The sequence below is a fragment of the Rhinolophus sinicus genome, linkage group LG15 (genome assembly GCF_036562045.2).
Source record: "Rhinolophus sinicus isolate RSC01 linkage group LG15, ASM3656204v1, whole genome shotgun sequence".
NCBI lineage: Eukaryota > Metazoa > Chordata > Mammalia > Chiroptera > Rhinolophidae > Rhinolophus > Rhinolophus sinicus.
In genome coordinates, this window is record NC_133764.1 from 40,273,772 (window position 1) to 40,300,630 (window position 26,859).

The 26,859-nt window shown below is 57.6% G+C and overlaps 1 protein-coding gene and 1 long non-coding RNA gene across 9 annotated transcripts in view; one reads left to right on the top strand and one right to left on the bottom strand.

Moving 5' to 3' along the window:
• BAHCC1 (BAH domain and coiled-coil containing 1) overlaps positions 1-3,518 on the top strand; it is a 61,579-nt gene extending 58,061 nt beyond the window's left edge. For 5 of the 6 annotated variants that reach the window (XM_074320385.1, XM_074320390.1, XM_074320389.1 and 2 more), the window contains exons 27-28: positions 278-514; positions 1,200-3,518. In XM_074320385.1, the coding sequence (XP_074176486.1) occupies positions 278-514; positions 1,200-1,406 (444 nt within the window). In that variant the 3' untranslated portion in view covers positions 1,407-3,518. The remainder of the gene's footprint in view (positions 1-277; positions 515-1,199) is intronic. The other variant, XR_012492299.1, reaches the window with a different exon arrangement.
• Positions 3,519-4,411: 893 nt separating this feature from the next.
• On the bottom strand, positions 4,412-25,706 carry LOC141568962 (uncharacterized). Of its 3 annotated transcripts, none has more exons than XR_012492302.1 (3): positions 25,574-25,706; positions 21,365-21,468; positions 4,412-15,651 (listed from the first exon to the last, which is right to left on the bottom strand). It is a non-coding gene; the product is annotated as an uncharacterized LOC141568962 (long non-coding RNA). The 3 variants fall into 3 exon arrangements; XR_012492300.1 differs by lacking the exon at positions 4,412-15,651 and adding an exon at positions 16,710-16,899; XR_012492301.1 differs by lacking the exon at positions 4,412-15,651 and adding an exon at positions 19,143-19,549.
• Positions 25,707-26,859: the final 1,153 nt, after the last annotated feature.

Genomic DNA, 26,859 nt, shown 5'->3' on the forward strand with positions numbered 1-26,859 from the left:
TTAGAGTCACGTACAGTCCTGACGTCATGACCCGTGTGCAGGGCAGGTCCCGTGTGGCCGACCGCATCTGGGACCTGTGGCTGCAGCAGTTGTATTGCCCAGTCTTGCCTGCAAAGGTGACCACGCGCACACACCTGCACTCAAGACACGACTTCTGTGCCCCCTGTACTCTCCTCTCTCTGCCTCGTCATTCTCTCTCCTGCACTTCCTGCCACTGCCTGTCCTGAGTCCCCTGGGCCCCCACATCGCACCTCTGCCTCTGCTTGTCTCCCTGCAGAGACGTGGCATGAAGGGGAGGGCCAGGAAGCTGTTCTATAAGGCCATCGTCCGGGGCAAGGAGACACTGCGTGTCGGGGACTGTGCCGTCTTCCTGTCGGCCGGCCGCCCCAACCTACCCTACATCGGCCGCATCGAGAGCCTGTGGGAGTCGTGGGGCAGCAACATGGTGGTGAAGGTCAAGTGGTTCTACCACCCCGAGGAGACCAAGCTGGGGAAGCGGCAGAGCGATGGAAAGGTGGGAACCTAGGGTCCTGGAGGGGCCTGGGGAGAGTGTGGACAGGCGGGTGCCTGGGATGGTATCAGGAGGACCTGGGGGGTGCTGGCGTGCCTGAGGTGCTGGGGCCTAAGAGGGGGGTGCTGGGGGATCTAGGGGTGGGGCCTAGGAGTGGAGGGTGGGACCTGGGGGTGGTGTAGGCAGCAGCCAAAACCAGGAAGAGTGGTCATCTACGAATACCCTCTCCCTCCCTCACACCTCAAGACCTCCTGGCCCAAGTGTGACATAGGCCCCAGGAAGCCACACTGAGAGCTCCAACCTTGGAGCCAGGCCTCCTGGGCTCCTCCCCGCTGTGCTTCCGTGGCTCCTCGTGAAATGGGTGATGGTTTCACCTTGTGGGAGCTGTGACCCACGGCAGCACGTAGCATCGAGCAGCCCCTCTCTGCCCATGAGCCCTCTGCTCCCGGCCTCACAAGGCCAGCCTGAGAGAAATGCCCCAACACCCTCTCTAGTCTCCCTGGGAAGGACCCATTGTTTGCAGATGGTGCAGAAACAGGCATTTCCCCAGCTCTGCGGGGCGCAGGCTCCCACCACACTGTCCAAGGCCTATCAAGGGGCCGCCCAGAACCGTGGGGTCAGTCCAGGGTTGGGTGGGGCGCACAGGCCAAGGCTGGCCTCCGACGCCCAGTGCCCCACGCCCCCACAGAACGCGCTGTACCAGTCCTGCCACGAGGATGAGAACGACGTGCAGACCATCTCCCACAAGTGCCAGGTCGTGGGGCGCGAGCAGTATGAGCAGATGACACGGAGCCGCAAGTGCCAGGACCGGAGGGACCTCTACTACCTGGCGGGCACCTACGACCCTGCCACGGGGCGCCTGGTGACAACCGATGGCGTGCCCATCCTGTGCTGAGCCTGCGCTGGCCCGACGGTGCCATGGTGCCCAGTGCTGAGCCAGGAGGATGCTGGCCAGGTGGCACCACCCCAACCCCGCCGAGCGGGAGGAGGGGCGAGTGAGCAAATATGCAAACCCACCGATGCAAGATCCAGGCTTTTGTATTATTTTCCCTGGAAAGAGAGCTCCTGGGCACCGGAAGCCAGTCCCACCAGCCCACACGGAGGGTCGGCTGTGCCCCCACCGGGCACCTCGCCGCCCGCTCTCTGTTTTCCCGCACCGGCAGTTCACGAGAGATTAGAATCCAAGCCATATTTTCCCTAGTACCTCCGACTGTCTCCCACCAGGGAAAGCAGAAATCAGGTGTGTTGTCTATTTATTTCTCTGTGTAAATATTGTATTTCTGCGGGGAAGTTTTATGGAAAAAAAAGTGGAAAAGGATTTCTTTTCCCCACATGCGTGACAAGGGCGTGTGTATGCGTGTGTACGTGTATGTGTGTGTGCGTGTGAGTAGGGATTTTGTTCTGGGGAGTTTTCTTTGAAAATGCACTGTTTTCCTCAGCCTAGCTGAGTTCTGACTGGGGCATCTGTGACGACAGAGGCAGCCGGGGGCCGGAGGCCACAGGAGGGTCGGAGAGGACCCTAGGTTACACCTACTGATCTCTTGGACTGTGTAAGATGGAAGTCACGCTCGAGTTTATTCCCTTTTAATCCATCTCCTGGGGAAAAAAGTATTGGGGGGAGGGTTCAACGATGAGGGTCCCTCGGGAAGAGGAGATTCCAGAAGCTAAAATGAAAACCAGGACCCCCGCCCTGAAGTGTGACAGCAGCCATATGTATCTTACCTCTGTTTAAAACAAAACAAAAATGAACAAATATTTTAAAGTATTGATATGAAAAAGTGATGTTTTGATTTTATTTCTCGAATATTCCAAGTTATTTCTGATTTCCCTTTGTCTGGCATCCACTCAGAGCAGGGAAGGGATCAACCCCGCCAACACGTGTGGGGGTTTCTGAGCCTTTTCTGTGGCCACTTGGCAGAGCCGACGGCCTGGCAGCTGGTGCTTAGGCAAGAACAGGGGTCTCTCCTGCCCACACCCCGGCCTCGCATGCAGGGAGCAACCGCTTGGGGCTGTTCACCCCCATCCAGCTCCCTGGGTACCGTGGTGCTGGGTGGGGCCCCTAGACCCTCAGCAACAGCCCCATAACCCCAGACAACTTGTCACCTCTTCACTTCTCCTGAGGCCAATAGGGACAGACAGGGCAAGTGGGCCCTGTGGCCCAATGGACTTGTCCCCAATAGGCACTAATGGCCACATGCTCCCCGTGTCCCAATGCACAAGGCTCCCTTGGTTCCTCTGGGAGCCCCAGGAAAGCCCCCACACACACGTTAGCCGCTGCTCCTTGGGATGAGCTCTTGTGTAACCCACAGACATAGCCCAAGTCCCCAGGAAACAGATGTTGGTGGGTGCCTGGCACCCCAACCCCAGCACCTAGTCCCCCTTTCTGTCCAACCATCCCAGCCCCACCTGGTGGGCCCCTCCTCCCACTCCTGGCACCTCCAAGGGAAGTGCAGGGCTTGGGAGGGGTTCCGCTGCACCCCAGCTTACCTCTCCCATCCCGACTCCCCCCTTTGTCTTGGCACGAGCGCAATATGTCATTGTTGGTGGTCGTCCGGGACACGACGGGGGAAGCAGAAAGATGGAGAAGGCGAGGCCGGGAGCCCAGGTGGACAGTGGGGCTGGCCCAGCCACGGAAATTAGAGTCTAAGGCTGTTTGCATCCCAAACACCAGGCCAGAGAGCAAGGAAGGGCACCTTTCCTTGGCCCTCTTGTCGATTCTTTTCCCTCTTCTGCTGGATTTTGTCTGTCCTTCACCTTCTCTCCCCGTTCCCTCTGTGCGTGTGATGGCGTGGCCCCTCCCCCCACCTGGCGCAACCTGACAGAAGCACGGCTATTGTAAATGTGTAAACTAAGAGGAGGGTTGGGGTTTTTTTTCAATGTAAACACTAAAAACAAACAAAAAACACAAAGGTTTTATGAACAGCAAACTCTATGTAAAGGCATTTTAGTATTAAATTTTTTATTGATAACTTGCTTAAGAATAAATATATGAACTATTGTACAGGTTTTCCGTGGTCCGGAATCCTAACTGCCTCAGCGTCCGTGTGTACGTCACACGGTGACTCCCTGGAGGCCCCAGAGGCTGGGGTCTCAGCAGACATGTCCAAGCCCTGGGGCGTCTGGGCCGGGCCTGCCCCTTATTAGCTGGAGTGGAGCCCCTCGTGCCTCTTGGCTTCAGCCTGTGTGAGAAATGTATGACCAGAATGGGTTTGGGGTGTCCTTGCCCTTCGAGATAGCCCCCCACCCCTGCCTTATAGGATCTCACCTGAGTGGGACAGACGTCCAGCGTGACCCAGGCCATGTAGCCAGGGCTGGCACCTCAGGTGGAGAGGAGAGGAAGGTCAACCCCACAGGGCACAGGCGCACGGGAAAGGCAGGTCCCCAAAGTGCTGTGGCCCAAGGGGATGGGTCTGAGCAGACCAGACAGCAGACACCCTCATCAAGGAGGGCAGGAATCTATTCATTCAACATTTTCTCAACTGACATCTGTGCAGGGGTCATAGACAACGCTCCTGATTGTTAAACAGGGTTGGCACCCCAAGGTTGGAGGCATCAGGAAAGGGGGTACATCTGGGGAGCCCGGAAGCTGCCCCAACACGCTCCCCCCTCTAGTTAGGCAGAGCCACACCCAGTTAGGGAGAGGCTGCAGGCTGAAAGCTTTCTGGAAGCCTGCCTCCTAGCCAGGGGAATCACACTGGTCCCTCCACCTCCAGGACCCCCGCGGAGGGAGGCCCAAGCTGGGATTAGGGACCCCCATGAGGGGACCCCGCGTCAGGGCAGGTATGCAGGAACAAGGTCAGCATGGAAAGTGGGGCTACGACCCAGACCCTGGGACACCACCCCCGTACCCCCACCCCCCACACACACACACTCTGCCAACCCACAGGCTCTGGGGCGGCCCCAGCCAGTCTTGATGCCTCCCACCCCTTCTCATTTCCTCCACTGGACCGACTTGATCAGAGAGAGCAGAGGGGCAAGACCCCTGCCTCGGGTACAGGAGGTCCGAGGCCGTGTCACCAGGCCAGGAGCATGGAAGCAGGAGGTAGAGGCCGACAAGCTCTCTCCCCTCTGCCATTCGGAGCCCACAAGTGAGGGTGGTTAGAATGGGGCTCTGAGCAGGAAGCCTGGGGCTGCATGCACTCAGGCACACCTGCTTTGACCAGGCCCTGACCGAGTGGTCTGAGCGCCTGGATTCAGCTGTGCCTGAGGGTGTACACACTTTGCCCTTGGCGTCGCCAAGGCCATGGGTCTGCAGCACCCCTTGTGCAGGTGAGTTGAGTTTCTGGCTGCTCAGGGAGGTAGCCTAATGCCAAGGGCTCTGCAAGGAGAGGGAGTCAGTTGGCCTGGAGGACGCCTTGGGGGCCAGGGTGAGCACAGGGTCTGTGACAGGAGCTGTGGCTCTAAGTGAGGGAATGCCTGCTGACACAGGTTTCTGGCTTAGGGACCTTCAGTGGGCAGCAGAGGAGCGCTGGGGTGGGGCCACAGACCTCTGTGGGTTTGGGAGACACGACTTCAGCTGTGCTAGGCAGAACCCAGGCGGGACCACACTAGGGCTGGGGAAAAGGCCTGGGCCACTTCCAGGGCCCTGAGCTGGGCTCTGCAATGCCTCCTCCCAACCAGCCAAGAGCTGCCTGCAGAAAGCACAGCAAAGAAGGCTGAGGAAAGAGAGGGGGTGGGGCCAGCACGACAGGTGACACAGTACAGAACAGTCTGCATCAGCTCAGGAGCCAGGAGGGGAACCTCCTCTGCTGTCAGGTCATGAGTTCAAATCCTCCAGTGAACCAACACTGGTGCCAGCAGTGTGTCAAGCAGCCAGCCACAGCCTCCAGACACTGCAATGCCCTGGGAGAGGCAGAGGGGAAAGGATGAGAATTACCAAGCAGCCAACACAGCCTCCTGTCCGGCACTGGGCTCCCTGCTACGGACAGGGACATCTAGGGAAACCTAGTACCAACTGTCCCCAGATTGGTCCAGGAGGGCTTCTAGGAGGAGGTGTGGCATGCAGGGTGTCATGTGGGGTCTCTGGTCCCACTCCCCGCACAAGAATGCAGGACATGGTGAGGCCAAAAAGGAACACCCACGGAGCCATAGATGGGGGAGTCATATCACTATATTCTCGCTGGCAGCTGGGTTGGAGACACAGGAAGCAGGAGCCACACGATCCACAACCCGCCGTCCGTTTCTCTGCCAACCAACCCCACTTGCTAACTGCAACCTACTGTGCTATCTGCAATCCGTGCTTGCTAGCGTAGCCACGGCAGTTTTATCAGTGGCTAATGGCTAACGGGTAACAGCTGATGGCCAACTAATCACAGCAGATGGCCATCTACTACCTGAGCCAGCACCTTTCCATGTGAGGCCGAGAACCTGGAACCTGCTCTCTGGGACTCTGTCTCCACAAGGTGACGCCTGGACTGTCCTGGAGGAAGAGTGGGGCAGGGCAGGCAGAGGGGAGACCAGAAACACCACCGGTAGCCAGGAGCACAGTACGGCAGAGGCCAGGTCGTGAGCCCGCTGTCTAGGACGAGGTCTGCAGCAAGACTGAGACCACTCTCAGGGTTAGAGGGGCCGGGGGTGCACTTGAAGGAGGAGCTGGCACGCGGAGAAAGGATCCAAGGGCCTGGGGGGGTGGGGGGCAGGGTCATAAGGCTAAGCTGTATGGTGCTGCCAATGGGCCCAGGAATGTGGGTAGGTGGTGAGCTGGGGGGCAGGTGACTAGTGAGACACAGCAAGTGGAGGCTCCAGTAGGATTAGGTGAGGCCCCAAGGGTGGCTCCCAACAGCCCCGCCTCCTCCCCTCCCCCACCCTCTTTTGCCTCACAGCTGGTCCTTCTCTCTTCCTGCCTTAACTCAGACAGGGTGGCCCTTGCCTTCCAGAACCCCTGCCCCCTAGAACGGCCTGGGCAAGGGACAGGGGTGGGCATGTGAGGCTGCGGAGCCCCACGGGTTAAACATGCAGAACCGCACTTCCATCAAGACGAACGAGCCATTATGTGAAATGCTGAAGCAAGATAAACGATGGCACTGGGTGAGCGAGATCAATAAAAGTGATGTTTTATCAGGTAGAAATGACAATCTGGCTGATCGCAATTCGTTTTTAATACCACAAACCAATTGGGGACGAGGGGCTTTAATTGTTCAGGCCCTTGCCTGGGCAAGGTGGCCGAGGTGGGGCGGGGAGCAGACTCAGGCCCAGGCTGGGGACGGGGAAAGGTCAGCTCTGTGGCCCAGCCAGCGAGGGGTCATCTGGGCACTCAGCCGGCCAAAGGCCAATGGCCAGTCTGGCCCCTGGTAGCCTGCTGAGTCCACGCAGCAGCAAGAGGCTGCTCCAGGCATTGAGGGACCTGCCTGTGGGGCCCCTGGGTGCCAGCTAAAAAAGTGGACATAGGCAGCACCGAGGAGTGACCCGGAAAAACTCCCTTGCCCCCCACCAGGAGCCTGGGGGTCTCAACCTCCATTCTGCACACTCCCTGCTGCCACCCCGCACCACTCCCCAGGGGTCCCAGTGACAAGCCAGCACCTCTCCAAAGCCATTCCTCTTCTAAAAGTCAGGCCTTCTCCACCCTTCCCGGGCACCTGCCTCCAGCCACCCGCTCAGGCCCAGAACGGTGACAGCAGGGCCACTCTGTGCACAAGCTCCAGACAGACTGGGGGTCATTAAAGGCCAAGCCCCCCCCCCATGGCCACCCAAGGCCAGAGTGCCACTGACAGGGGAACCAAGAGGCCCGGGGACTCAGGCCTCCAGAGAGGACAGGTGGAGCAGGCAGGGCAAGACGGCTGGCAGAGGTCAGTCTGGCTCTTCCCACTTCAGCCTGGGCCCTCGGAGTCCCGAGGGGATTACATAAATCGCTGTGCTCCAGGAGCTGGGAGCCCAGCAGGGAAAAAGGGGTTACAGAGCCATAGCATCCAGCTGTGCTGGAGGGTGCCAGGCAGGGCTCCCCGCTCACCTCATAGCAACAGTAGGCCAAGAAACCCAGGTCAGGAACCCGGGGTAAGGCAGCAGACCTGCTCTCCCAAGAAACTCAGCCCCTGGCAGAAAACACTGTGGGGGCATCTGCAGCTGCTTCCTTTAAAGTTCAAAGAAAGCAGCTTTCAGAGAAAGGCAGGATGAGGGTTTTGCTGAGTGGGGACCATCTTCTATGGCATCGCCTCAGCAAACAATGACACAGAGAACCTCGCCAGGCCTGGGTCCAATGGCCTAGAGTGGCATGGCATGAGGCTGGTAGGAACTGTGCTTTGCTAAGCCCGGGAGTGGGACTGGGGCTTGACAACAGGAGGCCCTGCTCACCGCGCCATGTGTCATGCGGGGCGGCTTGTGGGGTCTCTGCTCCCGCTCCCCACATAAGAACGCAGGATATGGTGAGGCCAAAAAGGAACACCCACGGAGCCATAGGTAGGGGAGTCATCTCACTACAGTCTCGTTGGCGGCTGGGTTGGAGACACAGGAAGCAGCAGCCACACAATCTGCAACCTGCCGTCCACTTCTCTGCAATCCGCGCTTGCCAGCGCAGCCGCCATCTTCTTGCTAGCCCCCCATTTGCTGCTAGCGTAGCCACAGTAGTTATATTAGTGGCCAATAGCTCACTGCTTAGAGCTGACGGCCAACTAGCCACAGCTGATGGCCATGCAATCACAGTTGACCATTTACTACCTGAGCCAGCACCTGTCTATGTGAGGCCGAGAGCCTGGAAACTGCTTTCTGGGGCTCTGTCCCCACACTCCACTCCTACAGGCTCTCGCCTCACAATCTACGCGACAAGCGTCTTCCGTGAGGGGCCCTGTGCGAGGAGCCTGGGGGTGAATGCAATATCCTGGATACAGCCAGGCTCTCTGGGCACAGCCAGAGTTTCTCAGGGCACCACCAGTACTTCTGGGCACAGCCCGACTTCCTGGGCTTCTTAGGGTACCACTAGTCTTCCCGGACACAGCCAGGGTTTCTCAGGGCACCACCAGTATTTCTGGGCACAGCCAGACTTCCTGGACTCAGCCAGGGCTCTCAGGGCACTGCCACTCTCTCTGGGCACAGCCAGACTTCCTGACTTAGGGTACCACCAGTCTTCCCGGACACAGCCAGGGTTTCTCAGGGCACCACCAGTGCTTCTGGGCACAGCCAGACATCCTGGGCTTCTTAGGGTACCACCAGTCTTCCCGGACACAGCCAGGGGTTCTCAGGGCACCACCAGTACTTCTGGGCACAGCCAGACTTCCTGGACTCAGCCAGGGCCCTCAGGGCACTGCCACTCTCTCTGGACACAGCCAGATTTCCTGGGCTCAGCCAGGGCTCTCAGGGCACTGCCACTCTCTCTGGGCACAGCCAGACTTCCTGGGCTCAGCCAGGGTTCCCAGGGCACTGCCACTCTTTCTGGGCCCCTCAGGGTACCGTGCTGGAACAACAGTGACTCACAGTCGAGGTGCTTACATATTCTCGATGGCGGCCTGTCAAGACACAAAAGCAAACATAATCCGCCAATTCCACTACATGGTGGTATGTTCCCAAGCAAACAGTCAAGAGGTCCATCAAATCAGGGATGGAAGGCAATTCCCCATAGTCCTTAGTCATTCGCCAGGGCTGTCCTGGGGGTGAGGGACGACCTTAACCTCACCCTCATCTCCCACGGAGGACTCAGCAAGCCTTTCCTCCCGGGACAAGTCCGCATCCGGGCTGCCTCAGTAAGCACTTCCCAGCCCACAGGGCCACAATGACCAGCAAGCCTATGCTGGTTGGGGAACGGTCCACGTCTTCCCACCGCTCCACGGGGGTCCAGCTCTCCGGCAGCTGCTCCTCCTGGTCTTCCTGAGACTGAGTGTTCATACACACAAACTGCTCCACCGCCCTTCGGAGAGTTTTGGCCGGCACCGTACCCTGCTCGCTGCGCCATTTGTCGTGCAGGGAGGCCTGTGGGGTCTCTGGTCCTGCTCCCCACATAGGAACGCAGGATATGGCTAGCCCAAAAAGGAACACCCATGGAGCCACAGGTAGGAGAGTCATATCACTATATTCTCGCTGGCGGCTGGGTTGGAGACACAGGAAACAGGAGCCACACAATCCGCAACCTGCCGTCCACTTCTCTGCAATCTGCAACCCACACTCCGCGTGCTAACTGGAGTCCGCGCTTGCCAGCCACCATCTTCTTGCTAGCCCCCCATTTTCTGCTAGTGTAGCCACAGCAGTTATATTAGTGGCCAATAGCTCACTGCTTAGAGCTGACGGCCAACTAGCCACAGCTGATGGCCATCCAATCACAGTTAATGACTATTTACTACCTGAGCCAGCACCTTTCTATGTGTGGCCGAGAGCCTGGAAACTGCTCTCTGGGGCTCTGTCCCACACTCCACTCCTACAGGCTCTCGCCTCACAATCTACGCGACAAGTATCTTCCGCGAGGGGCCCTGTGCGAGGAGCCTGGAGGTGAATGCAATATCCTGGACACAGCCAGGCTCTCTGGGCACAACCAGGGTTTCTCAGGGCACCACCAGTGCTTCTGGACACAGCCAGACTTCCTGGGCTTCTTAGGGTACCACCAGTCTTCCCGGACACAGCCAGGGTTTCTCAGGGCACCACCAGTGCTTCTGGACACAGCCAGACTTCCTGGGCTTCTTAGGGTACCACCAGTCTTCCCGGACACAGCCAGGGTTTCTCAGGGCACCACCAGTTCTTCTGGACACAGCCAGACTTCCTGGGCTTCTTAGGGTACCACTAGTCTCCCCGGACACAGGCAGGGCCTCTCAGGGCACTGCCACTCTCTCTGGACACAGGCAGACTTCCTGGGCACAGCCAGGGCTCTCAGGGCACTGCCACTCTCTCTGGGCCCCTCAGGGTACCGTGCTGGAACAACAGCGACTCACAGTCGAGGTGCTTACATATTCTCGATGGCGGCCAGTCAAGACACAAAAGCAAATATAATCCGCCAATTCCCCTATATGGTGGTATGTTCCCAAGCAAACAGTCAAGAGGTCCATCAAATCAGGGATGGAAGGTAATTCCCCATAGTCCATAGTCATTCGCCAGGGCTGTCCTGGGGGTGAGGGACGACCTTAACCTCACCCTCATCTCCCACGGAGGACTCAGCAAGCCTTTCCTCCCGGGACAAGTCCGCATCCGGGCTGCCTCAGTAAGCACTTCCCAGCCCACAGGGCTGCAACGACCTTTGCTTTCTCCAGCCTCTGCTGGTTGGGGAACCGTCCATGTCCTCCCACCCCTCCACGGGGGTCCAGCTCTCCGGCAGCTGCTCCTCCTGGTCTTCCTGAGACTGAGTGTTCATACACACAAACTGCTCCACCGCCCTTTGGAGAGCTTTGGCCGGCACCGTACCCTGCTCACTGCGCCATTTGTCTTGCAGGGAGTCATGCGGGGCGGCCTGCGGGGTCTCTGGTCCCGCTCTCCACATAAGAACGCAGGATATGGCTAGCCCAAAAAGGAACACCCACGGAGCCACAGGTAGGGGAGTCACATCACTATATTCTCACTGGCAGCTGGGTTGGAGACACAGGAAACAGGAGACACACGATCCGCAACCTGCCGTCCACTTCTCTGCAATCTGCAACCCGCACCCCGCGTGCTAACTGGAGTCCGCGCTTGCCAGCCACCATCTTCTTGCTAGCCCCCATTTTCTGCTAGTGTAGCCACAGCAGTTATATTAGTGGCCAATGGCTCATTGGTTACAGCTGACAGCCAACTAGCCACAGCTGATGGCCATGCAATCACAGTTAATGACCATTTACTACCTGAGCCAGCACCTTTCTATATGAGGCCGAGAGCCTGGAAACTGCTTTCTGGGGCTCTGTCCCCACAGGCTCCCCTGAGAAAAAGTGCTGCAAATGGGGGGGGCAGCTAAACCTGAGGCCTCCCCTGTCCCCCAAGGTTTCCAGTAGTCAGGAGCATTAGGCATCCAAAGCCTTCCCACAGCGATGGAATGGTCTAGAGGCCCCCTCACAGTTTGGTTTGCTGAGAGGAGAATGTTAAAACCACCCTTTTTGTTTGGGAGCCTTTGAACAAGTTTAAGATCTTGCCCCTTGTCAGGAAATCTGTTTTCGCTTATAAGAAACAGACTTCGGGGCCGGTGGTGAGCAGGGCGAGTGTGGGGAGACTCCACAGCACTGACAGGGTAATTATATTTTTCACCACGGGGCCCTTCAGCCACACCCTCTGATCCTGGGCAAACGTCCCGGGCCTTGGGCTCCCCGAGGCCCCGCGATGGCTACCCTGTCTGGGTGCCCACTGGATACAGGCTGGAAGCTGGTGTTGAGAAACCCTGCAGGAAGAGGAGGTGCGCCCACTGCTGAGGACAGGCCAGCTCAGGGGAAGCCTCTGCTCAGGCTGTAGAATTCAGCAGGACCTGCATGGAAACCATGCTGCCTCAGAATCCCAGGGCTCTTGAGGCCACCGGTGACGTGGAATGCCAAAGCCCTCGAAGGCTGCCCCAGGCCACTTGCCTGGGTGTGTGTGTGTGTGGGGGGTGGCCTACAAGCCCCTCTGGCAACTGGAAGTGCCTCCTCTGCAACCCCCCCCCCCCAGCAGACCGCCCCACACGTGAGGCCAAGTGGGCTGCCAGGCTGCCCTCAAGTCACATGATCCTGGCCAGGCCAATCAGGATGTCGCAGCCTTCTCCACCACAGCGATTGGCTTTGGGATGGGCACGTGACCCAAGTTGAGCCAATCAAGGCCTACTCCTGAGTTCTAGGGGAGACTGAGATGAGTACAGCCACACCTGAGTAGCCAGGTGAGCTACTTGATTGAGCGCATGCCCGGAGCCACCTCCCGCAGTTGTACTGGTGCAGCCTGTATCTCCTAGCTTGGTACTGGGCTCCAGCAGGAGCGAACCTCTGACCTCAATGGGGTCACCATGTAGAACACAGGATGCCCAGTTTAATTCGAGTTTCAGATGAACAGCAAATAACTTTTAGTATAAAAGTTATACTTTTGGTCCATACTTATGCTAAAAGTTGTTTGTTGTTCATCTGAAATTTAAATTTAACCCGATATGCTGTATTTATTTGCTACAATGGGTTGACCTTGAAACCCAACTGTCCAACATAAACTGGGTGCTGCCCAGCCCACCTGTCTATAAGCAGGTGCACCCAGTAGCTGTCCCTCATGGAGCATGAAGAAGGCACTCAGAAGAGGCCAAACAGGCCCCGGAGGCACAGAAGGCTACTGGAGCCCATTCCTGCCACAAAATCACAACCTCAGTGAAACTCCATGGTCTGACAAGTCAGGAAGAAACAGCTGGGGTTTACAGACCACTCTTTGCAGCTGCTAGCCCAGCCCCAAGTGGACCACAGTGCAGTCACAGCCCTGCCTTGCAGGCTAGTCCTCCCAGGTGCAGAACGTTGAGCAGAAGTCTGGCGGTCCAAGGCCAAGGTCTACACAGCGTCCTGGGCAATGCCCTGCCATCTGGCCAGACATGAGGGACTTGGAAGGAGCAAATGACAGATGAGTCAGGAAAGTGGTTCAAGGAGGACAGTGGACAGACATCATGGACTGTGCCCAGAGGCTGGCATCTGCCTGCCCATGTGAATGTCATCAGAGTTCACTGCAGAAGAGTTCTTACTAGTCAAGTGGGCATGTGACTCACCCCAGGGCTGCCCATCATCTCCCCTGCCCCCAGCCCTCATGCAAAGAGCACAGTGGGCAGGCAGGATATTCTTGAGGACCCCACCATGAACCTGCCTCCCCACAGCTGACCTCAGTTCCACTGACAAATGCCTAGTTGTCAGCAGCAATGACACACCTGAAATCGCAGCTGGAACTCCATGCCTCAAGGGAACCAGCCGCACAGTGGCTGTTTGATGACTTCGAGCCCTTCCATCCTGGCATGGGCAACAGTTTGTCCTCACCAGGAATAGATGCAACTCTGGATTTGGATGTGCCATGGGCCCAGTGAACACCTAGCCCTGCTCAGGGAAACCTACCCAGTCCTGTAACCAAGGAACTCACTTCTGAGCACAGGCACATCAAGGAGCGTGACATTCCCATGCCGCACCTGCCCTGGCATCCACAGGTCAGGAGCAATGCCGCCTGGTCAGGCCGCGGGGGTGGGGTGCAGGCACAGACCACATAAGGGCTGTTCGTCCCTCAGTGACAGGTCTAGAAGCCAGGATCTGGAGAAGCAGGCAAAGCCTCTCATGTCACACCAGGGACCCCGAGCCCTGACTTCTGTCCTGATTCAGAGTTGAGTTGGTGTTCAGTGTGGTACCCAGGGCAGGTCACTGCCAGCCCAGGGACCAGGAGCTGTAGCCACACCAAGTGAATGGGGAAAGAGAGTGTGGGGTTGCCAGTATGGCCTACATTGGGCAGGGGGGACATGGGTGGGACTGGGGACCTTGGAACGTTACTCTATGAGGTGCTAATCTGCAAATGGGGGAACCTTGCAATCCCAGGAGGGCAAGAGGCATGGGGCGCAGACCACCCCAGGAATAAAGGTTGGGTTGGCCCCTCAGGAGAGAACCCACCCATCCGAGGCACTGGCTAGAGGCAAGGGCAACGTGGCAGAGCAGCAGCGAGGCATCATGGCCTGGGGCTTGTGAGCCCTTGGGGGAAAGGAGATCGTCTTGGGGCCACATGCTTTTTATTTTCTCCTCCTTTCCTCTTCCTTCGCCCTGCTGTGGGGTATCAGCAAGCTGGTGGTGGGTAATTCTGGCATCTACTCCAGGCTGCAGACACCGGGCAGAAGCTCACCAGGACTCAGGGAAGCTGACACCCCAGGCGCTGTGGTGCCAGCAGTGGCCTGCGTCATCGCCTGGTGGGAGAGAAGTATTGCTATTGACCCTCAGACAGCTGCACTGTGCCTGGCAGGGCTCCTGGAACTGTGAGTGTGAGTGGAGGGAGAATGCGTGCCTGCCACGGAGCCCGAGTATGGGCCCCCTGGCCACTTCTGCTGTCACAGATGCCCCTGCTTCCTGCAGGAACTGCCCTCACCCAACCCACACGGTTCTGTAGAGACGCCACCCACCCCCAGCCTGGCAAGCTCAGGACCCACACAGCACTGACCCCTGGCCCAGGGAGCAAGCCCTTCCCTGGACGTGGAGAGGGAACCCTGTGTTCCTACTGGGTAACCAAGCTGTGACGAGTGGCCTGGCCTGTCTGGGTCATGCCCCATCCCCTTGCTCCACCCTCCTGCCACATGGGGGAAACATGTGCAGATGAAGAGGCCAGCACGCAGAGAGAAGCAGAGCCTACCAACAAGAGACAGACAGATGGATGCATCTCTAAAGATTTCTGAGTGCTCGGGACCCAGAGGTCCGCACCGCCCTTGGCCGTTCCGGGGGTAACTTCAGCTGAGTTCAAGTTGGGATTCCATGAGTTGTCACCAGAAGGATCTGGGTGCTCCAGCTCTGGCAGTCAGGTGTCCGGACACCCCCATTTCACAGATCAGCCACAGGCGCACTGTAGCCGCTCTGACAGTCCACACCCCAGCGCCCCCAGGCTCTGGGGTCCTGCGTACACTCCAATGGTGGGTGGAGCCGATGGAGACCTGATGGGAGAAGGGGCGGTGGAATCCCTGGGGAACCACCCCCACAAAGCCACTGCACAAGTACTCCAAATGCCAAGACTTCCTGCGAAAAGCTGGAGGAGCCTACGTGCCCACCAGGGGCAGTGCCACCAACCATAATTGCCACCGTCCCGCACAGACACAAGGGTGCTGTGGTGCAGGCAGGGAGGGGAGCGGGGCAGGGTGCCAGGCTGATTGTGTGTTCACATCCCGTTCTGCCTGTGTGTGTATGGCACTTATGCAGGTATAGAAACAGTCTGCAAACAGCACCCCAGGTGGGCTCTGGGGAAGAGGGAAAGGGGTTTATGGCCACTCCTGTGTCCCCTTAAAAGGTAGCAGTGACAGCCTTGGTCAGTAAGGAACCAGGAGAAAGGAGCATCTCAGGGAAGGGAGTGATGGCAGCTTTGTGGTCTTGAGCACCCCCACCAGATGGGTGGAAGTTCTGGAAAGTTCTTAGCAGGGCCTGCTCCTCTTGGCCTGTCTCCCAGCTACAGGCCCTTGGACAGGCACCTTGGCTCCCTAAGACCTGCTTTCCTGGTCTGTGAAAACGAAGCGCAGTGTGACATAAGCAGGACTGCTCATTGACGGACTCCAGCGTGCTCTGCACCCCATCGCTTCCAAGCTGCCGGGGGCTGAATAACGACAGTATCTGCAGGGGGGACAGAGATCCAATCCACTCATCATTTCGTGCCTTCAGCATCATCTCCTTTCCAGTTACTGGAAGGGGCAGAGACTGTGTTGCCCCAATATTATCTTCCCCGTTTTCTTCAGTAATAGAACCCCAATTTGTAACTGGGCACCTGGCTGTCCCGAGTCATGATCACATTCCCCAGCATCCCTTGCAGCTAGATGTAGTCCTGAGATGGAGTTCTGGCCAATGGGTAAACAGCAACACCATGTGTAATGGGGAAGTGTCCTTAAGCAAGGAGCTGTGCTCTCTTCCATTTCTCCCTTTCTGCTGGTTGAGATGTACTTGTGATGGTTGGTGCTTCAACAGCCGCCTTGGCTCAAGAGGAGGAAGCCACATTTGAGGATAGTAGAGTAATAAGCTAGAAGGAGCCTGGGTTCCTGATGACTGTGGCGCCTCCAAATCTGCCCTGGAGGCTTTATGTGAAAGAGAAAGAAATGTGTCCCTTGTTTAAGTCCCTACTATTTTTCTGGAGTTTCTATGGAGGCTAAATCTACTCTGGAGTGTTGTGTGTGGTTCAGTCCAGCCCCAATCTCTTCTGGTTCTCCTTCTGTTGCTTCTTGCCAGTCCACACAGAGATCTTCCACTTCCCCCTCTCACCACTCCCTCCCAGACGCCACCCCCATTCTTCTGAGATACCCCCTTTAAGAGTCCCTGGGCTCTGTGATCTCTGAGGTTGCTTCATTCTGTCCTGATGTTACTGCCATGTCAGGCCCTCTCACAGCACGGATGCTCATCACAGCCTGTAATTATGCATTTATTGTGGATTTCCTTGATTGCCTGCTTCCCGGGACTGTCATTAGCGTGAGGGTGGGGCCCCTGCCTGTGTGTGGTCACCGTAACTTCCCTAGGTCTACCTCGGGGCCTGGGCACAAGTGTGCACCCGGCAAATCCCTGCCAAATGGGTGCTGACCCTGCAGGCACCACCGCCCTCCCCACCAGCCCTCCTCAGCTCCCACGGCCCCTGCCGTTCCCCACCCTACTCCCCTGCCCTCCCCAAAGCCCAGAGGCCCCTCCCAGCTTTCTTTGCTGTCTGGACCTCGCATTGGTGCTCCAACCCCAACACTCCCAGCTCTCCACACAGGCCACATTTCACTCTCTGAACTCTTCTTTCAGGCAGGAGAAAAGACTTGCAACTGGACTTCTAGAAGTGGCTCCAATGCTTGCTGGTCATGTGACTTCGCTTCTCAGAAACTCCCTCTTTCTGTCCTGTGAACAGTGACAATCCCCCCATGTAAGTATCCTGTGCACGGGGCACTGGGAAGGTCAAGAGGTGGGGTATATTCCCTCCAACCGCAAATGCCTACCAGTGAAGGGCAGACAACCCCAATCGTGGGGCCACCAGCATCCACCCACACTGCTGGCGAGAGCGGAGGTCAGGACTGCCACTTGGGGAACCGGTGGTGTCCACTAAAGCTGAAGCTTTGCCTCGCCAGCAACCCCACTACTGGGCACAGACACAGAAGACGCACTAGAATGTTCCCAACAGCACTACTGGTAAACTGGAGATCACCCACATGTTCCTTAATGGGAGACTGGGCAAATCCACTGCGGTGCCCCCACACAATGGAACACAACCCGGCAGTGCCACAGAGCACACACAGACATGCACGGCGCCATGAATCACGCAGCTTGTGTGGCACGAAAGAGGCCAGCCTCCGGGATGAGCGATGCTGCCCGTTAATAAGAACATAAAGATCAGGCAGAACTACTCTCCAGGGCGACACGTGGGAGCACGTCTGGGGTGTGGGTTGGGAGGGGGCACGGCGGAGCCTCTGGGGGCTGGTGGTTGCATGGGCGCACATGAATAGAACATCCATCCACCCAGAAACTTGAGATTGGCGCACTTACTCCAGTTTTTAGATGAATTTCAAAATGAGGAGGCCTGGTCTCGAGGTGCAAAGCATGGGTCTGCAGGCTGGCTCGTTGCTGTAACCCCCATGCCAGCCCTGTCCTTTCTCCTCTGCCCCCTCTTTTGTTCAGAAGGCAGTGGCCTTCCCACCCTGAAGCTCCAGCTCTGCACAGTCCCCTCAGGGTCCCAGCAGCCACGTGATCCCGTGCTGCTTCTGGTCCATTCTCTCTTCAAGCTCAACAGACCACCACACTGGTTTCCCTGGCCTTGCTTCGGAGCTGTTCCTACAGCAACAGCATCCAGGGCACCTGCACGTCCCAACCCCCCCATGCCAGCTGCTGCTCAGGGACACAGACCCCGCCCGTAAGCACTACCTCATCCTTCGCCACAGGAAACAGGCTCAGGGAGGGCTCAGGCTCAGAGAGGCCGGGTCTGGAATTGGCACTCCTGATCCAGGCCATCACATCTCAACTTCTGATGCTGGTAGAGTCGGGGATGGGAAACAGGGATGCCTGTGCACCAGCTGCGGCTGGTAAGGAGGCTGCCGGAACATGCTGAGAAGGACTCTGAGGCCACCTCTGGGCTCTGCAGAAGAGTGGCTGATGGGTTACTGACATCTGCCACATGTGATGGAGGACAGGCAACCTTGCTGTCCCTGAGAGCCAGCCTCACTCCATCCCCCACAGACTCCTCGAATGCTACCAAACGCACCACCTGACTACAACCAATGCTTCTAATGACAGCTCACGTGTATTTACTGAGCCCGTAATTATCAAGTGCAAGGCCACGCTAAGCACATCACATACATTCTCTTTCAACCTGCCTGATAATCCCATTATTGTCACCATATGACAGGTGGGGGTGCCCCCCAGGCCCCTGACTGCACAGTATGCACAGCCTTGAACTCCATGGATTCACCTCCATGCCCCTTGCCTTTCTTCACCTTTCCACTGCTCCAACTCCTGTCTGCCCTTCAAAGTCACCTCAACAGCCACGTCCTTCTCTCATCCCCGTTCTGCAAGGAGTCTTCTCCCTCCTGCAGCTCTCTAGCGTCCTTGGTTCAGACTGCCTTACCCTAAACTTCTGTATGCCTCTGCTGTTGGACCAACAACTTTATGCCTGGGATACATTCTTTCCTCCTTGGGCCCATGGCACCCTCCACAACTAGATTGAAGGACAACTTGAAGCTGATAGACCCTGGAGAAACACACTGTTCCCCAATATCCCCCAATTTAAAAAATGAAAAGAAAAAAAAAGATACAACAGTGAGCAAGATCTGTCCCTGCCTCTGGGACTCATGTTTCAGCAGTACCCTGTGACAACTGTTTAATGAAAACAGAGCATCCAGGAGGGCCTCCTGGAGGAGGCACCTGAATTTCAGGACCCACATGCACTGACAGGCGGGCTGCTGATCCACTGCTCTACCTTCTATTCGAGCCATCACTTGCAGGACATCTTCCCACTCCTGGAGAAGTGCCAAGTGGATCTGCAGGAGAGGGGCTCAGCAGAGCCCTGACCCACCCATTTCGAGGCTACCTCTGCATAGAATGCACACGGGTTTCACTTACACAGTAGGTCACTGCACACAAGACAAAACAGCAACATCTCTAAGACGCTTTTATTCACACTTCAGAACAGGAGCTGGATGCCTTACCATGGCACTGCCCCGGCTGCTCTGTCCCGTGGCCAAGGCTGACCTGTAGGCACAGCATCAGTGGGGCTAGCTAGTTTCATCCAAAGAGGAGCCCACAGACAAAACAACAACAACAAAAAAACCAAGCAGACTGGAGGAAAGCAAGGTCGGTATATCAGTCACCAGGCTCCTCCCTGCCAGGTCGCTTTGTCCCCAAGGTCACAGCTCCTCCTGGCTGGGTCTCTCCTAGGGCTACAGCTGTCCTTCAGGTCTGGGATGGAACAGCTCCCCTTTGTTGCTGGCCCTGGGTACTGCACCGGTCCCCTTTTAATTCATTCATTTTCCATTTATTCAACTCTCCTCAAATACCCTGTCTGAGAGTGCCATAAAAATGTAAGACCACGTCAGTTACCCATATCAAAGAACATTCTTGTATATTCCACTTGGAGTAGCTTGGAGGGGAAATTAATGGAAACTAGGGAGAGGCTAACACCCAAGCCTCCCCTGAGGCCAGCGCTGTTTGTATCCCCAGGACATTATAGCCAAAGGCGTCAATAACTGACCCAGTCAATGAATGAACTAATCCCGCCTGGCCCCTCCACCAGCAGCAGCAGACCTGTCTCTTCCCACCTTCCACCCGACTTTCTTCAGCCTCCCCGGTCCAGCCCAGGTATCACGCTCCTTCCCTCCCGGTTCCCTGAGCGCAGCCCTCTGGGGGCACAGAGGTGGATGGAGAAGCACTAAGCCCCGACCCCCCGGGGGAGGAGAGGTCCTGCGCAGAGTAGCAGGATCAGGAAACCAGGTCCCCAGCGGCCTCCACCCTAAATAGACTGGGTGCTTTGCACTTCACCTCCACGTGTACAAAGGGGACAGCCACTATCCCGGCCCCGCACAGCAGATGACCGAGGAGATGGCACCGCGTTTCGTGCGCAAAGGGCGCTCGGGAACCCTCGGGGATGGCTGGGGGCAGTGCGGAGGTCCTCTGGGCGGGATCTCGGGAACGGCTGAGGTGGGGGGCGCAGGTCGCCATCTAGTCCCCCGGCGCGCCGGGATCCACGCGCCCCGCCCACGGCGGCCTGCGAACCGCTGCGCACCGCCCCACGTGGGGCCACAGCGGCTCGCGGCCCCGGCGCCCCATTGGCCGCCGCCCAGCCAATCAGTGGGCGTCGGCGGAATCGGCCGTGCCGATTGGCCGCAGCGGGCCAGCCTCGGGAGGGGCGGGGCTCCCTTTTGTTCTTTGCTCCGCGGCGCCACGGACTCCCCCACCCCGGAGCTCAAGTCGGGGCCGCCGGGGAGCCGGTGGGAGGTTACTGACCACGTCAGGTGGCCTCTCCGGGCCCCGGCCCTTTTCGCCGCCCCCTTCCCATCCACTCACCCCCATCTTGCTCACACACGAGAGTCAACCGCCTGAAACGCGGCTTGCTTAGAGGCTGACCTTGGACCAGCCCTTTCAATACTTGTCCCTCGGTTCCCTTACCCTTGCTGTCTCCCTGTCTCCTAGGAATTGTGCAGAAGAACCCATAAAACATGAGCTTGGGCTCTTTCTAAAACGCAACCAATCAAAGATAGAAAAGCTCTGATTTTTCCTAAGAGCGAGCACGTGGGAGATTGCTGAAGAGGGGAGACTACGTGTCGGGATTTTGCTAACCAGAGGCCATATTCAGAATGACCGTCCATTTCTGATCATGGCTGGGGGTTCTTGTCCCAGATGGGGCTGGGTGGGGAATGGGGCAGAGGCCGGTGCCTCAGCCTGGCCAGCTGTGCAAACTCTGTTAAATCATCTTCCCTCTTCAACCACTCTTCTCAGTGGCCTCCCTCTGGGGTGGAAAGTGGTGGCCCCAGGAGCCAGGGCTCCTCAGAGGGAGGGAGCACTTGGGGCTAGGCTAGGGGTTCAGGTCTGATCTCCCTTTCTTCCAGCCCACCACCTTCACCCAGAAGCCTCCTGGAAGCATTTCCCAGTGAGGTGGTGGCCATGCGCACATTCTGCAGGCAGACAGGCTGCAGTGCTGCCCGGGCTGTGGATACCCCGCTGCTGAACTCTTGATTGGGTAGACTGCAGCCTGAGGTTGCTTACCAGCTGGTGCCCCCGGCTCAGCTCCTTTCCTCCACCAGGAGGCCACCAAGATGAGTGAGGTCCTACAGGGTTAGGCCCCAGGGAATCCTCAGTGTCCCTCCCATCCCCCACTGACCTGGAATCCCACACCGGAGTTGATGGAGAGGGTGCTGATGGGGAAGATGGCAGCTTGACCAAAATGGGAGTCATCTCCAAGGTCACCAGCCCAGACCTGGGAGTCTGTAAAACATGGAGTTCCCTGAGAAAGGCAGATTCTAATCTGATCAGCATTCAGTCCTCACGTGTAGGCTATGGCACAGTCCTTCAGCCATAGGTGGCTCCTCAGCTCCTGCATGCTGGGCCACCCACTGTAGCTCCCAACAAGCAGCATGGGGTCAGAAGCCTCCCCGCAGCCTGTAGTGGCCCCTGGAAGGACTCCCAGCCGCAGGTCCTTGGCAGGTGTCTGTTGGCTCCCTGAGGGTGGGGAGCTGGGAGGCTGACATCTGCGGAGTGTTTTTACTGTTGGACAAATTGAATCAATTAAACAGGCCCCATCGGGGTGGCTGGAAGCCCAGTGAATGGGAAGGAGGAGGGGAGCAGAGCCAACGGGGTGTCTCCCCGGCGAGGGTTCAGGGTGAACAGGCAAGCAGGACGTGCCCCTGTCCCTGCTGTTTGGGGGCAGGGACCCTGTGTGCTCACCACAGCAAGGGACAGAGGAGGAGGCATGGGGCAAAAGCCAAAGCCAGCCCAGGTGCTGCAGCAAGTTACTGGAGCTGACATGGAGAAACTTGGGGATTACTGCCTGCCTCCCGCCCCGCCCCCCCCCCCACACACACACCAAGATCCATCTCCGCATCCAAGGTGTAGGTACTCTGGGCTTCTCAGCACCTGCCCTACAGCCCTTTGGGGCACCAGAGCTCCCTGATACCACAGCCTCCTTTCAAAGGCATTTTGTTGCTCCCACATGAAGGCCTCGGAAGAGAGAGAGAGAGAGAGAGAGAGAGAGAGAGAGAGAAGGGGAAAAGGCTGCCTGGGGGAGGGGGCAGAGGAGCAGATGGGGGGAGGAAAGAGGAAACAGGCTGCAGAGGTGATAGCGAGGGCCGGGTCGCCAGACACCCACCTGGAGCGGAAGCCTCCCCCTTGGGCAGACCCAGAATGATTTAGGGGCTGGCGGCTGTGTGACCCAGCTGACCCAGGGCTGGACACCCCTTGGAAGCCCAAGCAGCTGCAGGAGTACCCCTCTACCCAAGTGATACTCAGCCCCCCAACTCCAGGCAGGGCCACTTCCTCAAATGCCCTTCCCCAGAGACCTGGGGCCTGCTGGGGACTTCTTGGGCTGTTGTGGGGGGAGGAGCAGGGTTTTGGTGTGTCTGGCCAGGCTCCTTGCCCAGCTGCCACCCTTGCCACAGGCACTCACTGGCTCATCACGTGCCATGGCAGTGATGATCTCATGGTCACCCTGGACAGCCAGACGTCTGTCCCTTGATGTCAAGTGACTGTTACTGGGCCATCTGAGGCAGTTGGCCATCTCATCAGCAAAGTGCCATGGAGGACAGAGTGGTCAGCAGAAGATCTTTGTCTGCCAGCACTCAGGACTATGGGGCACTGACCAACGTCTGGGGTGGGGATGGCTGAGGGTCCCACTTCCAGAAATTAGTGTGGGACCAGGGTTACTTCTCTGGGAGATGAGGAGACCCTTGCATCTGGTACAGCCCATGGCCTGGGCCTCAGAAGGGATGCTGCCCCTTCTGGGCCAGGCCACCTGAGGTGGCCTGAATCCCAGGCCCAGCTGCTGAGGGGTGGGGGTGCAGGGAGGGGCGAGGAAAGAGTGATACTCACTCTCTGTTATTGTTTGCAAGTCTCCTGCTGAGGGCCCCACCTCCCCTTGGTTTTTTTTTTTTAAAGATTTTATTGGGGAAGGGGAACAGGACTTTATTGGGGAACAGTGTATGTACTTCAGGACTTTTTTCCAAGTCAAGTTGTTGTCCTTTCAGTCTTAGTTGTGGAGGGCACAGCTCAGCTCCAGGTCCAGTTGCCATTGTTAGTTGCAGGGAGCACATCCCCCCTCCCCACCCCCAGCGGGAGTTGAACCAGCAACCTTGTGGTTGAGAGCCCACTGGCCCATGTGGGAATCGAACCGGCAGCCTTCAGGCATTAGGAGCAGAGTTTCCACAGCCTGAGCCACTGGGCCGGCCCCTCCCTTTGGGTTTTGAGGCTCTGTGGTGTTGGGGATGGGCAGGAGGGACCTGAGAGGGATGTGGGGTCTTGGCCATCTAATGCTGTGTCTTAAGGGACGTGAGTGTTAAGATTGCGTTGCAGGCACCCCCTCAGGAGGGTGGGATTAGTCCAGGTTTGCTTGCGGAGCTGAGCACTGAAGCAGGTAACAAGGAAGGCACAGGGCCCTAGAAGGAAGGAACAGCTTTTACTCTGTCCACTGAGCCTTTGCTGCATTTTCATCACGAGCTGCGGTTCAACCTTGGGGTGGGAAGTCGCCGCCGGGAGGTTTTGGGGACCAGGCCTAAAGCCGCCTCTGCAGCCTCCCGCGCCCATCCTGGCTCTACCATAAAGCGTGAACCAGGAGATCAACCTCCGCGGCGCCACGGGTCCTCGCCGCGAAGACTGCTGGCAGCAGGAGAAGTACCGGAGCGCCCTCCAGCGGCCGCGGCCGGGAAGGCGGCCGACCTGACGATCCCGAAGAGCGGGCTGCGCGAGGAGCCACTGGGCCGGGAAGGAAGGCTGGCTGCTCACCTGCATCCGGCCTGGGGACCCCTCCGCACACCAGCGGACAGCGCCCCCCGCCCATCTCCACTCCCCGTTTTCCTGATTGGATCGCGGGAATTTGGGAACCAAAAAGGGAGCTGCCCTGTGCGAGTAAAAAGCAATTCGCCTCTTGGGGTGACTGCCCGGCTCCAGCTTGGAGCCCGGAGAGGACGGAGCTGGGGAGGAGCAACTGATGGGGAGCTGGGTGTTTTGATCCCGATCAGGTGCAGTTGTGTGCCCCCAGGCCATGTCTTTATAATGGACACAGCCTCTGGTATGGAATGCCTCTTAGTGAGGCATCCTGCCCCTCACAGCTCACCAGGTGGGGTCGAGAAGTGTAGCGCACACACCTAGTAAAGCACTGTGTCCTGGCCCACCCAGAAGTAATCAACACCTCCCTCTGAAAAATTCTGCCACATACAGGCCAAAAGCACTTTTGGAGCAGAGAGGGCAGGCAGGCACTGTTTCCAATCATATGGCTTTAAATGTTTTAACAGCTTTGAGACATACAACATAAACCATACAATTCACCCATTTAAAGTGTACCGTGCCATGGTGTTGGTACATTATATCAGTAATTTCTTAAGTTGGGGTAAACTTGCCATTTTAAGACCATTTGTAAGTGTCCAGTTCAGTGGCATTAAGTACATTCACTGTGTTCTACAACCATCACGACCGTTGCCTCCACGACTTTGTCATCATCCCAAACTGAAACCCTGAACTCATTAAGCAATGCGCTCCATTCCTCCCCTCCCCCAGCTCCTGATAACCTCTAATCCACTGCCTGTCTCTATGAATTTGCCTATTCTGGATAGTTCATATAAGTGGAATCACATAATATTAGTGCCTTTATGTCTGGCTTGTCACTCAGCATAACGTCTTTAAGGCCCACCCATATTGTAGCATGTATCAGTACTTCATTTTTTTTTTCATGGCTGAGTAATATTAATATTTCATTATATGGATGGACCACGTTCTGTTTATCCAGTCATCTGTTGATGGACATTTGGGTTGTTTCCACCTTTTCCCTATTGTGAATGATGTTACTACAATGAACACTGGCTTTCAAGCCCCTGCTCTGAATTCCTTGGGGTATATACCTAGGAGTGGAGGGTAATTCTATCTTTAGCTCTTTGAGAGCCGACAAACTTCTACAGTGACTGCACCGGCATTGTATGAGGGTTTCAATTTTTCTATATCCTCACCAACACTTACTCTCATTATTATTTAGTATAGCATGAATTTTAAAAAGTAATATTTTCATTACAAACTATATATTTGTTGAAAATAAGTGATAAACTACAGAGAAAAAGAACATTTTGTATTTACGCCAATCCCACCACCTAGAGATGACCACCGCTAATTTTTGGTGATAATTATTGATTTTCACAAGTGTAGTCTCATTTGCTTTGAAAGGTCTTGTTTTGTGGAATACTAGGATGGCAGCAAGGAGGGAGAGATCACAGGGGGCGACTGTGAAACCCTGCTAGAGTCGCCGAGGGCAGCCCCCGCAGACTGTGGCTCTATGCACAGGTCCATTATTGGGGGCGACCACGATGGCGGGCTCGCTTGCAGCTTCACTTACCTCAGTGAAGAGCGGCGGCTGGAGGGTTAAAGGAGACCACGCGGTCCCGGCGCAGCCAGCCCCCTTCCGAAACCAGCCGGGACCCCAGGCGCCGCCGCAGCCCGGTAGCCAAGGCTTGCCAGGAGCCACGCGCCCATTGGCCGAGAGCGCAGCCTCCCCGGCCAATCATGGAGGGCGGCTGCTTAGCGCCCTAGGCGCGTGCGCGCTGGGCCCCGCGCGCGGCGGGATCCCGGCTGCTTGGGGGTTGCCGCCGGGGTGGCCCCGATTCCTCGCGGTCGTCGCGCGGACATCATTTGAAGTCCGGAGACGATCCTGCCTCCCGGGGGGTTCGCAAACGCGTTCCCTTCTCAGGCCGTGCGGGGAACCCCTCCACACACACACACACACGCCCCGACATCCCACGCAACCCGGGCGCCCCGAACCTTGAACCAGCACCGGGAACTATTATTGTAAGAAAATAAACGCTCAGTACGAAAGGGAGACGCAGAATTTACGACACGGCCCCCTCGGAGGCCGGTGGGCATCGGCCTGAGGCTTTCTGCGAGAGTGGTCCCTTTATCCAGAGACAAAGGCGTCCCCGGGCCCCGAGGCCACAGCGGCAAGGGTCCCTGTCGGCCCCTCCGAGTGGACACGGGGCAGCTGGGACTCGCCGCGGCGGATCGCATGTCCCCCAGTTCAGGGCGGGCCGACCCCCCCCCCCCCAGCTCCGCGCCGCTCCCTCCCCTTCCCAGCTCCTCTCTCCTTCAGGTCCTTTTCTGCCCGCTCGCCCCCTCCCCTTCCTTTCTCCCTCCGCTCCTTCCCCTCCCACCCCTTCCGCAGCCCGACTGCTGAGCTGCGAGGTTAAGAGAAAAGACTTCGGGAGAGTTTTCATCAAGTCACCTCCGCTTTGGGGAATAGCTAAGAAAATCAAGGAGTGTGCGACCCCCGCCACTTCCGCGGAGATAACATCGCGGGTTCTGAATGGCCCGCGTGGTCGGGGGATCTTCCCCGACAGGATCTTGCCCCTCCCGGGGGAGCCCGGCCTCTCGCAGGGTCTGGCGGCCCCGGCCCCGCCTCCCTCCGCTGGCCGCTGTTCCCGGGCCTGCCCCGGAAACCCCGCGGGCCTCTGCACAAAGGCCGCAAGGACCCGCAGCCTCAGCGCCCGGAAGCCCCTCGCGTGTGACCAGGCCTCTGCTGACCTGAGAGTGTGGCCCTGGGGCAGCCCACGGGGGCCCCCTGGCCGACAGAGCCTCTAGGAAGGGGAATTGGGCCAGCGAGCAGGTGCTGTCCGGCACTCCCTCCAACCC